Source organism: Saprolegnia diclina (genome assembly GCF_000281045.1).
Source record: "Saprolegnia diclina VS20 unplaced genomic scaffold supercont1.29, whole genome shotgun sequence".
Classification (NCBI taxonomy): domain Eukaryota; phylum Oomycota; class Saprolegniomycetes; order Saprolegniales; family Saprolegniaceae; genus Saprolegnia; species Saprolegnia diclina.
Window position 1 is genome coordinate 409,943 of NW_008246096.1, and position 12,221 is coordinate 422,163.

At 59.8% G+C, this 12,221-nt stretch overlaps 4 protein-coding genes across 4 annotated transcripts; 2 read left to right on the plus strand and 2 right to left on the minus strand.

The window, feature by feature from the left end:
* The first annotated feature begins 309 nt into the window (after window positions 1–309).
* Window positions 310–2,429, plus strand: SDRG_09221 (hypothetical protein). The gene has a single exon (XM_008615139.1). It carries the CDS (start codon window positions 359–361, stop codon window positions 2,357–2,359), a length of 2,001 nt encoding a protein of 666 aa, XP_008613361.1. The 5' UTR covers window positions 310–358; the 3' UTR covers window positions 2,360–2,429.
* Window positions 2,430–2,466: 37 nt separating this feature from the next.
* SDRG_09222 (hypothetical protein) lies at window positions 2,467–6,739 on the minus strand. The gene is made up of 5 exons (XM_008615140.1): window positions 6,151–6,739; window positions 3,369–6,102; window positions 3,070–3,322; window positions 2,864–3,019; window positions 2,467–2,807 (listed from the first exon to the last, which is right to left on the minus strand). The coding sequence occupies exons 1-5, from the start codon at window positions 6,722–6,724 to the stop codon at window positions 2,667–2,669; spliced, it is 3,858 nt and encodes a 1,285-aa protein (XP_008613362.1). The 5' UTR covers window positions 6,725–6,739; the 3' UTR covers window positions 2,467–2,666.
* A 114-nt stretch (window positions 6,740–6,853) lies between these two features.
* Window positions 6,854–7,998, minus strand: SDRG_09223 (uracil-DNA glycosylase). Its single transcript, XM_008615141.1, has 5 exons — window positions 7,713–7,998; window positions 7,552–7,669; window positions 7,373–7,507; window positions 7,163–7,318; window positions 6,854–7,117 (listed from the first exon to the last, which is right to left on the minus strand). Exons 1-5 carry the CDS (start codon window positions 7,991–7,993, stop codon window positions 6,944–6,946), a joined length of 864 nt encoding a protein of 287 aa, XP_008613363.1. The 5' UTR covers window positions 7,994–7,998; the 3' UTR covers window positions 6,854–6,943.
* A 704-nt stretch (window positions 7,999–8,702) lies between these two features.
* SDRG_09224 (hypothetical protein) lies at window positions 8,703–9,755 on the plus strand. The gene has a single exon (XM_008615142.1). The coding sequence runs from the start codon at window positions 8,709–8,711 to the stop codon at window positions 9,687–9,689; it is 981 nt and encodes a 326-aa protein (XP_008613364.1). The 5' UTR covers window positions 8,703–8,708; the 3' UTR covers window positions 9,690–9,755.
* The last annotated feature ends 2,466 nt before the right edge of the window (window positions 9,756–12,221 follow it).

The following is a 12,221-nucleotide window of genomic DNA, read 5'->3' on the forward strand; positions in this document are numbered from 1 at the left end:
GTCTTGCTTGCCGTGCTTGTTGAACGCAACTGGTGCTCAACCTCTATCGTCTTTTCGCACAAGGCAGCAAGGCAGAATACCGGAATCTACAGCGATTTACCGTTTTATAGGCTGCAATACACGGTGCAGGCTTGGGTGGTTTCGGCGACCGATCCAAGAGCAGTTTCCGTGAAACGGGATTCTGGAAATTTATGAACGGCTGGCCAATCACAGCGCGCGCCAAACAATCGCAGCCAATCAGAAGCCAACATGGGCGATCCGACCCTTTGGCGCGACGCTTGGGGATGTCCTTTGGAAATGGAAGCGGCTGCCATCGTCATTCAGTATCTGCAGCCCTCGGCGCGAGAGCTTCCGAAGAATGTTTCGTCTTCTCGCTGGTACCGCCGCCGTCACCGCTGTGGCTGCGACGGACGCCGTCTACCCCCCGCCCCAAGCCAAGGGCGGCTATGGTGGAGGCAACAATTGGTACGCCACCCAAAGCCAAGGCCAAGGCGGCTACGGCGGTGGCTACAACCCCCAAGCCAAGGGTGGCTATGGTGGCGACAACTCTGGCTACGCCCCGAAAGCCAAGGGTGGCTATGGTGATGACAACGCTGGCTACGCCCCGAAAGGCAAGAGTGGCTACGGCGGTGACAACTACGCTCCCCAAGGCAAGGGCGGCTACGGCTACGGCCGCAAGGCGATCACGTTTCCGCCGGCGTACGCGATCATCGACCCCAACTACTACAACTCGATCTTCACAGGGTACCAAAACTGCGTCGCGACCAAGTGCGACGTGCTCCCGAGCGACTACAGCGCGACGGGCATCAACGACTGCATCTCGACGATCGCGGGCTACACGTCGTGCGTCACGGCGTGCGCGGCCGGCCAAGCGCTCGAAACCGTCGAGGACTTTCGGACGCTGCTCGAGAGCGTGATCGAGATCGGGAACGACCAGCTGCGCCAGGCGCGCGTGTACCTCTCGGGCCTCGGCGACCTCGACGTGATTGGCGAGCGCGTCCACATTGGCGAGTCGTGCTGCCTCCCCAACAGCTACTTTGCGTCATGGGAGCGCATCATGATCCCTGTTGCGACAAAACTCAAGAAGGCGGACGCGGATCAAGGCAACTCGTACAATCCTCGGTACCCGAACAACCCCGCACCACCCGCCGCCAACCCGGATGACGAGACCACGCCTTACATGATGTCGGCGGCCGACTACATTAGCTTTTGCACGTCGGCGGATTCTGGCACCAAGTTCGAATGGCTCGACAAAGAAGACATCTGCGCCGACACGACCAAGGCCACTTACTTGCAGGCGCTACAGCGCAACCTCGGGCATCTGATTCTGGCGCCGTCGTGCGTCACGGACGCTCCCGATGGCGCGTGCTGCGACGACGCCCACCCGAACCCGCGCGCGACACCCTTCCGCGGCGACGTCTGTGTTGCGACCACGTACGAAGCCAACGGCAAGACCAAGACGCTGACGACGCCACTCATCAAGCCCACCGCTGTGTCGAAGAAGCAAGGCCGACGCTATGACCCGTGCCCGTGCGACGAAATTGACCAGGGTACTGGAGACAACAAGACGCCCAAGCGCATCCGCTACGACTATGTGAGCGGCCGTGACTTGCTCTACTACACGGTGACAGGCGGTTTGCCGTCCGACTACGTAGAAGCCAGCGAAGATGGCCCCTCGACGTGCACGTACAACGTCGGGCTGGCAACACCAACGACCGACGGCTTTTTCAAGGACATCGCGCCCATCACGGCCCCCCTCTTTTTGGCCAGCGAAGAGGGCGGCGAAGAACTTGGAATCTCCATTACCGAAGACGCCATTAAGGCTGTGCGCCACTGCCCGACGGACGGTCTCCTCGAGTACTGCAACGTCGACCAGTACGCGTCGTTCCTCGAGTACCAGCTCTTTGACCACGCCAACTGCGACATTGCCGACCTCCGCACGCAGCACACGGACTACTCGTCGTCGTACCAGACGATCGCCTGCCTCTACAAGATCTTCTCGCTCAAGTGCGACTGCATGGAAGCCGTCCTCTCGTGCTACTCGGTCTCGTCGCACTACGCCTCGTCGCTCTCCAAAGTCATTGGCCAAGCCGCCTCGATCCTCTGCGGCTTTGTGCTCTGCCAGCGCCCGAACGTCTATTCGCTCTTTGGCGACGAGTACGCGATCGACCGCGCGTCCCTCATGCGCCAACTGCTCACGTCCGCCGGCATCTTTAGCGCCGGCTCGCTCTCGCCCGCGGCCGCCGTTCTCCTCTCGTTTGGCCTTGGCATGGTTGCGCTCGTCGTTGCCAAGAAGGTTGCGGCCGCCGAGAAGGCCAAGACCGTCGACATTGATGCAGGGTACCAGAATCTTATTTAAGTGCCCGGCAGCCCGCAATACAATGCGTCATGGATGTTTAACCTACAACAAAATTCTCTTTTCCTTACCCTTTTCACATTCTCATGTCCCAAAAATCTACGTTGTCATTGGTACTATTGCAAACTTTATCGAAATGCAATGAGAGCAGGCAAGCAACCAGCTGATGCGGACAAGCTCGAGTGCCTCTAGCGCATCCTACACCGACAACCCAGTGATGGACCCTAAACCCCCATATGTTGCCAGAACCCAGGTCCAGTTACACTGTACGATGAGCCAAGAACGAGACACGAAAACTACAAACTACAAACTACGAACGAGTCCACTCGATGCGACCGCGGCGGTGCTTTTCGAGATACGCGTTGATCTTGGAAAAGCAGTGTGAGCCGTGGACGCCGTCGTTGCAGTCGAGCAGGAGGTGCTTGGCGCCGTTGATGAGGACATTGCGCTTCTACATCACCACACGCGCGTCAACATCTCATCGCTATCAATGTCGACAAGTTTTACCGGCAGCGCGGCGCCGAGGAGCAAAAATACACTGTGGGACGTCACTCGGTTGAGAATGCGCAGCACGGCCTCGAGAAAGAGCTCCCAGCCCTGGTTCGCATGGGACCCGGCAGTGTTGGCGCGCACGCTCAGCACTGCGTTTAGCAATAGCACGCCCTACGCCCACCGTATCTTGCATCGCCACGCAACCTATCGCGTCGTCGTACCTGCTTGGCCCAGCTCTCTAGCGACGCGCTTGGCAATTGCGGAAGCGCCGAGTCCCGGCCGAGCTCATCAAACAGAGCTTGGAGGCTCGTGGAAACGCGGGCTGCGGGCGGCAGCGCAAAGCACAGCCCCGTCGCCTTCCCGATTGAGGCGTACGGCTCCGCGCCGAGCACCACGACGCGGACGCTCTCGAGCGGGCACGCATCGAACGCCGCCAAGAGGCTTCGGACGGGCGGGCACAGTTGGTGTCCTCGCCTAATACACAGCATGAGCTGCATGCCAACCAAGACGGTGAGCCAACTCTGCTTCGAGTGCCAAGAAGGCGGCGAGGCGGCGCATGTAGGCCTTTTCAAACTCGGTGGTGAGCACCTGGCGCCACGCATCGTCGTGCAGCAAATTCGACCACACCAGTGGCGGCGCGGTCTCGTGTCGCGGCCGCTTGGCGAGAGGTTCGTCCGAGACGACGACGACGGGCACGTTGGTGTTGCGTAAGCGGGCGAGAAACGCAGACGCTTTGGCCGACTGCATCGCGCAGTAGCTTGCGACGAGCGCGTCGACCGAAGTGTCCGAGAGCATGGTTCGAACGTCGTCCCGATCGCGCTGGAGAAGCGCATGCACCCGTATTTCAAACACAGACGTGGCGTCGGTTGGCGGGACATGCACGACAAAGGCGAGCACGAGGCACATGATGAGGAGCGGACCGAGCCCGACGCTGCGAAAAACTGCGTGCGCGTGAAGCGCCTGGCGCACCTCGGGTATTAACCACTGCGTCGCACTCGGCTGCGTCGATATCGCAGTCTTGAGCATGTGCGGGAGGAAGAGCGCGTCGATCGCGGTCATCATGGCATGCGAGAGTCGGGTGGGGTTCATGGGCGAACTCGCGGTCGCGATGCGCTTGAGCGACCGGAGCAGCCATGAGCACGGGTGCAGCGACGACGAGGTGCACACAAGGTGGCACGGCGACGCCAACCACGATGGCACGCGCTTTTGCGCCAGCGAGAGTCGCAGGACGCCGGTTAGAATCGCTTGGCCGAGGGCATCAATGTCGCCTTTGCATTCGGTCGGCAAATACAGCTGCATGAGCGTGATATGAACAAGTGGGGCCAGCCGAGGGTCGTCGCAGTACCCGAGGAGTGCGATCCACGACGCGCAGTCCAAGGCCACGAACGGCGCGGGCGACCCTCCAACTTGTACGCAGGGCGTCGAGACGCTTGTCTCGTGGCCAATGAAAAACCCGATCGTCGATGTCGCCTTCGTGGGCACGATGACCGCCTGCGCCAACGTCGTTGCAAACGTCATCCACGACGCATGGCTACCAAGCAGCAATGACTGCCGCGCTGCATGGATGATGCACGATGTGATGGGCAGCGTGCGGAGCGCGGGGAGGTTGAACCACTGCTGCAGCGTCGCCGTGTGTGCCGGGGCCTGCCACAACAGAGTCACGAGCGCCGCCGAGACGTGCGGCTGCTCCAAGACGCGGGCCCACGGCAAGTCGACCCACGAGGATGTGATGCAAATCCAATTCGGGAGCTCGGACGCCGAGATGCGCGTGAGCGCGGTCTGCAGAACGTTGCTCCAGTGGTCGTTCAGCAACCAGCCGCGGATCGTGGCGACGCCGAGTGTCAAGTGCTCGAGCTGCGACATGTCGACGCAGTGGACCGCCGTGTGCAGCAAAAAGGCCGTGAGCGCGCGCAAGTCGAGCGGCATGTTCGTCTCGAGATCGATCCGTAAAAGGGTCTCGAGCCGCAGCGGCGACATGGGCAGTCCGGTGGCATTCGGATGCGTGTAGCGCTCGCCGTACGCGACCAAGGTCGCCGACGGCGGCACAAGGTGGCTTGCCCACATCTCGGCGACGGCCGACCCAGTCTGCCGCAGCCACAAGACGATCTGGTTCCAAAGTCGCGTCCAGTGACAGCGGTCGGACGTCTTCCGCGACGAGGTGACGAGACTGAAAAAAAGAGCGTCCAGAAACTGCTTGTCGTCGGCGCAGCAGCGCGCCCAGAGCGCTTTGCCATCCGCACCGTCGTGGTCGAACGCGACGAAGAAGCGCACGAGTGCGTTCGAGTGGCTCGTCCAAGCGTCATCGAGCGACATGTCCCCCAGAACGTCACTGAGCAGCACGCGGCTGGGCCACGACGGCGCACGGACGCTTGCGATCGCGCGATTGCGGTCGACAAGGCGGCATAGCAGCGCACGTCCGCGTGGATACGAGAGCTGCGTCGCCACGGCCGTCGCCAACGCCAGCGCCACGTCAGGCGATGCTGCAAACGCATCGCAAAGCACTGCGTCGTCGATAGCCACAGAGCGTATCCAGTCCGAGTCGTCGTTGCGCAAGAGACATGCGTGGAGCACGCGCGACCACAGGCGAGGTGAAAGCGCCTCGTTTGTTGTCGCCACGGCCAGCGCCGTGTCGTCAAAGAAGAGCTGGCGCGCGTTCGCGAGGTCAACGTGGCGGCCTCGGGACACCACCAAGGACGCCGCCCGCGCCACGAGGTACTCTTCGACCGGCGTGTACGAAGCTTCGTTTTGGTGATGCACAAGCGCCGCGCCGGCGCCGAGTGCACTCGCCCAGAATGCATCGCTCAGCGGCGTTGCCTCTGCGCCCAAGAGAAGGTCGTACACGGCGTGTAGCGAGTCTGCTATCGACCATGCAGCGTAGACGCGGGCGAGGTGCGCCATGGTGTCCGCAACGCGCGCAGAAGGGCTCTGGCTCACAGACCACGAAGCGTTGGGAACTCGCAAGAGCTGGCAAACCACGGAATGCGCCCAGTGGCGACGACCCGAGAGAAAGCGGGCGACACCGTTGCGCTCGAGCGTCGCGGCTTCGAGAAAGGCGTCCAGCAACGACGAGAGGCACAGCTGCCAATGCAACGCCGTGCGCTGAACCAGCTCTGCGCCGTGCCCGAGTGCTGGCGCCTCGAGGTGGTCTTTGCAGAACGTATCCATGTCCCACGCAAGGACGACGACGGCGCTAAGAGAGGTCGGGCCGGACGCGGCAAGCGTCCGCAGCCTACGTACGTGGACGGGACAGAGCCCTAGTCAAGGTCACGCATACGTCAATGTCGCACTGTGACGTCGTGTACCTGTTGTGGGCGCTGTCATCGCGTTAATAGCATCCATCGGCAGACGCAGTGCAGGTAGCGACAGCGGGATGGCATGGGCGTGTGAGCGCGGGCACCCGATGGCGGCGAGTCGTTCGAGCGTTGCGCTGAACTGCTCCGACTGCGGTCCGTAGGCCCGTAGTTGCTCGGTCAGACGAAGCACGTTGTCACGACCAGCCAATCTGAACGAGTCGCTGGTCTCGTGTTCCAAGAGGAAGCATGCATCTTGGACCCACGCCAATGGCGCCGTGTTGTCTTCCAAGGCGATTGAGAGAGCGCGCAGGCGTAGGTCGATTGGCAGCAGCGGTGGTGCGAGCAGCTCGAGCTGCTGCTTGGGTGCAAGCGCCGTCACAACGGCCCGGAATTGCGCAGGCGACGCCAGCGCTAGCAAGAGCCGCGCGCTGGACACCGCCTTTGGCTCGTGCGCCGCCCATCGGCGGACCATGGGCGCCAGCAAGAATGGAGCGGACGTCAGTAGCGCATGCACGTCGTCGAGGTCTGTACCATGGAGGAGGGCTGTCGCTGCCGCCGCAGCGCGGTGCTCGAGCCCTGCCATCGTCTACAAAGTGCGATGTCAAATTAAGTACGCCCTACAAAGTACGATTTAATTGGCCAATCCAATAATGGGCAAGGTATCAATTCATCAACGCCACGCTGAAAGGACCTAACTCAAGGAGCTTACTAGTAGTAGCGTACGATAAATCTCTAACGGAGGTGCATGGCATTACAAATGGACTTATACATTAGGGTGCAAAGCAAGGCTGGGCAAAGACGCTTACTCGACGGTCCAGTCGATCGGGTCCTTGCCCTGCTGGACAAGGTACGCGTTCGTCTTGGAGAAGCAGCGCGACCCGATGAAAGGCTCGGCCGTCTTGGTGGCGCCGAGCGGCGACGGGTGGGAGCTCGTGAGGATACAGTGCTTGGACCGGTCGATGAGCGCGCTTTTCTCCTGCATTTATCATGAGAAAACTATAAGAAATGTAGTCGGCAGTACCTGCGCCGGTTTGCCCCAGAGAAGGAACACGACACCGGACGTCTCTTTGCTAATCTTGCGCATGATGACGTCCGTAAACGTCTCCCAGCCCTGCTTCTTGTGCGAGTTGGCCTCGGTCGCACGCACCGTCAGCACCGTATTGAGCAGCAGGACGCCCTGTGCCGTCAGGACGGGTAAGCTATCGATGGAGCCAGGGAATGAGTATCGTACCTGGTCGCACCACGAAAGCAAGCAACCGTGCGACGGCTTGGGAATGTTCACGTCTGCGATCGCTTCCTTGTAGATGTTTTTGAGACTCGGCGGCGGCGGTACGGGCTTTTGCACCGAGAAGCAGAGGCCATGCGCCTAAGAGCCCTTGAGGTGCGTCGGCAACGACAACGCGAGTCTACCTGACCGGGGCCGTGGTACGGGTCTTGGCCGAGGATGACCACTTTGATCTTATCGAACGGGCAGAGGTTGAGCGCAGTGAAGATCTCGCTCTTCGGTGGGAAAATCATGGCTTTCTTCCTACGCCAACATGAGCGCAAGTCGATGGCAGGCATAGGCGTACTGCTGCTCCCGGACGAGGAACGCGTCCAGCGACTTGAAGTAGCTCTTCTTGAACTCGGGGGCGAGCATCTCGCGCCACGTGGGCTCGGTCAAGAGGTCGCCCACGGTCGCAGGAGCTGGCGCCGCCGAGGCAGTCTTGGTCGGCGCGGCCTCTGCCGGCGCCGCTTCCGTCGCCGCCGGGGTTTCTTTGGCCTTCTTGGCCGCTGGCTCGGCGCTGCTGCGGCTCGCGGCAGCTCGCTTCGGCCGGTCGGACGCGGTGAAGAAGGCTCGGATGTCACTCATGCGTGCAAATCGAAAATGGCGGCAAACCACGCAAGGGCCAATCAGATGCGATCATCATTTCTGAAATAGTGTGCAATTTGGTTGCGGGATATGCAGGTCCGCCACAGGAGCGATATCAAGCTCCAAGAACGACAAAGGATCGCCCGAGCATACTATATGACACACGTTCTTCTACGATAGACGGACGTAGGTGCTTTAGTGCTCGTAGAATGGTACATTGCACTTGCACATCCACTACCGTATCACACTATTTGCGTGGAGGGTGCTATGCAGAATCTGTTTCCCGCCACCACGCTCGCGCCATCGCCACAGCGCCTGCGCGCGAAAGACACCAAGTTGATTCCGATGGACAGTGTACAAATAACTTCTTCGCAGCGCATCTGCTCTTTGACATGGAGAGTATCATGCTTCGTCATCGTGCCCCAGTCAAGTTGCCCTGTTCACCGAGCAAAGCTGGCACTGCATGCTTCACCGTAGAGCATTTGCCTTGATCTTGATTGGCCACATCAAGCTATTGCCCAGACCTCGGTAAGATCCAGGGTTATGTTGTTACAAGAGCTCATCGCAAGTGGTTAGCCTTCGCCTTCCTCGCAAGAAGGACGCGCCGCCATCGGAAGCGGTGCGGAAATATCCATGGGGCTGCAAAAGACAATCATTTTGACCAATCACACACCGCTGCCTGCACGAAGAAGCTCACTTTGCCTTTAGCCTGAAAATGAACTTTGAGCTCGAAGAGACAGTCCGAGCGTACGTGGCCCGCGCCGACGTGATCCCAGGTCGCGACCACAGCGACGCGGTCGTCTCGGCCGTGCGCCTCTCGGGCGGCCTCGTGAACCACGTGTGGCGCGTCACCTTTGCCTCGGGCAGCACGGTCGTTCTCAAGCAATTCCCGGCAACCGTCAAATGGAACCCGAGCCTTCGACTGCCCACGCAGCGGTCCGAGGTCGAGCACTGCGCGCTCACGTGCATGGAAGCCCAGTGCAAGGTGCGCGACGGCTGGTCGACGCCGTACCCGATCTTCTATGACCGAGAAGAGAGCGTCGTCATCATGTCGGACGCCGGCGATGCGCACGTCACGCTCTTTGATTTGCTGCGACACGACCACGGCGCACCACCAGCGCTAGACTTTGTGGCAGCCGCCGTCGCCGAGTTTGTGGCGAGTGTCCACGACGTGGTCGAGCCCATGGCGCCGGCCGAGCACATGTCGCCCATTTTGATCTCGCTCCACGAAGCTGCGCGTCCGTCGCTGGTCAAAGCTCTTGGCGAAGAGGAAGGCGCGGCGTGGTATGCACGCAGTCTTGCCGCACGCAACGTGCTACAGCAATGGATCTTTGGCGATCTCTGGCCAAGCAGCGTCCTCGTCGACGTGCTTGGACAAAGCGTGAGCGTCGTCGACTGGGAGTGCTGCCGCCTCGGGCATGTGGGTATGGACGTGGCGCAAATGGCCGCGAACCTCCACCTCATGACGCTTGGCACGCCATTCCACAACGAAGAGTCCAAGGGTGTTTTAACCGCCTTTATCGCAGCCACGCAAGCGTCCCGCGCCTTTGACAAGACGTTTGATTACGCCGGCGCGTTCGTGGGGCATGTCGCAATGCTGGTGGTGTACCCGCATTGGGAGCTGCCGAATGGCGCCGACGAGGCCATTGTACAAGCGGCGCGTGACGCTGAGGCGTTGTTTGCTGTCGTTGCTTGAGACTTTTGTACTCTATTTTTGTCAAATTTCATACTAGTACTTGTACATTCCAGCTTCTTCGTTCCATGTGGGCTCGATAGCCCATTGATTCGCCGTACATAGTTGAATAGTTGCCCGCGTGCTGAAGTGGGTCGTAGATCACAGCGAGACTGCCTGCAACTCGCGAGAAAGGAGTTCTATGTCACTGACAGGGGTGATCACTCGGGTCGCTCCCATCACATGCTACTTCTAGTTCCGACGTCGCAAGCTCCGACGTACTAACGTTAGCCGAAGCAGAAGGATGGACACTCCGAGTGACGAAGGCCGAGCTGTGTCCAATCGTTCGACTAGAATTTTGTTGACAACCCAACGCGTTGACGTGGCGTGCACGTAGTGTAGTTTCGTACTGTCTTTGGCTCGAACGCAGCAACCGAGTCTTCCACTTAAGCAACGGCGCTCAAAAGACTTTCCGCCGATGCGCCTATGGTCGAGGCAGCTACTAACTAGGCAGCTACTATCTAGCACGCGCTTGCACAACAATTGGCTCGTCGAGCCGTGGCGCCATCGCTCGCCGCTAATCTCTCCGCGACGTCCCTTGGCCCTATCGCGTTCCTCGCACAGTCCCGCAACAAGGCTACTAACACACCTAGTTTGACGCCTTGCCTCACAATCGCTTTAGGAGGTGAGCTCTGATTGCATGGCTATGATTCAATTCAGTATAAACTCTGTGTGCGGCTGCTGTGTGTAGCACGTGTTTGGCACAGCCGGTCCATGCACGATCATATCATGCGTGGACCGGCTGTTGGCGTTGCATTTTGGGAATGCATAGTGTCGTGCACCTCATGGTTGTGGCTGTGTCCTACTGGACCAAAAAGACATTTTCATTTTTTTATTAGTCATGTTATGCTTCCTGGGCTAGGTGCTTGAGGCGTGCCTCGCGCAGGATCCGAATGGCGGCCTCGCCGATCGAGTTCCGGGAAGGTTCCCATGTGGCAGGTGCCACTTTGTGGGTCTTTGGTGGCACCTTTGTGGTGGCAGGAGCCGCTTTGGCTAGCTGCGTGGTGTTCTTTGAGGCAGGTGCCGCTTTGCGCAGTGCCGCTTTTGTGACAGGCGCCGCTTTGGGTCGAGACACCACTGTTTTGGTGGCAGGTGCCGCTTTTAGTTGTGTGACGCCCGTGACAGGCGTCACTTTGGGCTGAGGCACCGCCGCCGTTTTAGTGGCAGGTGCCGCTTTGGGTTGTGTGACAGCCGTGACAGGCGCCACTTTGGGCCGAGACACCGCCGTTTTGGTGGCAGGTGCCGCTTTGATATGTGTGACAGCCGTGACAGGCGCCACTTTGGGCTGAGGCACCGCCGCCGTTTTGGTGGCAGGTGCCGCTTTGGGTTGTGTGACAGCCGTGACAGGCGCCACTTTGGGCCGAGGCACCGCCGTTTTGGTGGCAGGTGCCGACTTGACCGGATGGATCCGGTTTATTTGCGGCCGGAACGTGCACCCCGCCATTTCCCGGGCGAGCTTGAGCGTGGCACGTTCCGAGAAGATGCTGGAGCGAGGGGCGGAGAGGCGATCGAATACGGTTGTCATCTTGTCCGGATAACGTGCAATTGGTGATTTCGAGTTGAGAGTAGCAGCCAATGCGAATCGGAATCCAATTTCGCGCTACCGCTCATTTCATTGGGCGTCGCTTCGATCCCCGTCACAGCAGCACTTTTGTCACATATATCACTGGCGCGTGCATGTACATAAACGTCATGAAAAAAACGCCGAAAAGTGCAGCGCATACGGCGGCGCACGCAACGTAACCGCAGCCCCACATGGTATGGGACGAGGTGCAACTGTGCGAAAACGGCTGTTGCATCTGAAAATCCAAAAATCCAAAAATCCAAGCTTGAAGAGGTCCAGCGGTCGTCGCAAGCGCAGGTGATGCAGCCACGGCCGAGACCAAGGCCCCAAGAGAGCGTGCGCGAGGTTCTTCCAAGCTGTGCCAACGAGGATGCGCCGATGCTGCAGGCTTTCTTCTGTCCTGGGATGCAACTCGTACAGGCAGGCTTGGCGCGTCCAAATAGCAGTGCCAATAATTATTAGTGATGCCCTGTACAGGCATGGTATCGGCCGCCGCCTACCCGACACGCGCTCGCGCTCGGATGGACGGGCGGCAGCGGCAGCGGCGACGAGCGCAGACAGTCCATCCGAGTGCGAGCGCGTGTCGGGCTAGGCGGCGGCCGATACCATGCCTGTACAGGGCATCACTAATAATTATTAGCACTGCTATTTGGACGCGCCAAGCCTGCCTGTAAGAGTTGCATCCCAGGACAGAAGAAATCCATTTGAACAATGCGAAAGTCCCCTACAATATTGCAATGCAGCCGCTTCATGGAGCGCGTATGGATGCCAACTCCGTCGTCTCGTTTCCTTTGCAGCTTGGACGTCTTGTCAAGTGGAGAAAAACACGCTTTGATGGGATTTTGTCTCCTAGGTCGTCTTCCCATTGCTCCAAGTTACTGGTTGCTCAGCGCGCGGGAACCACTTCAGCGAGCTGGTAGAGCACACAGACT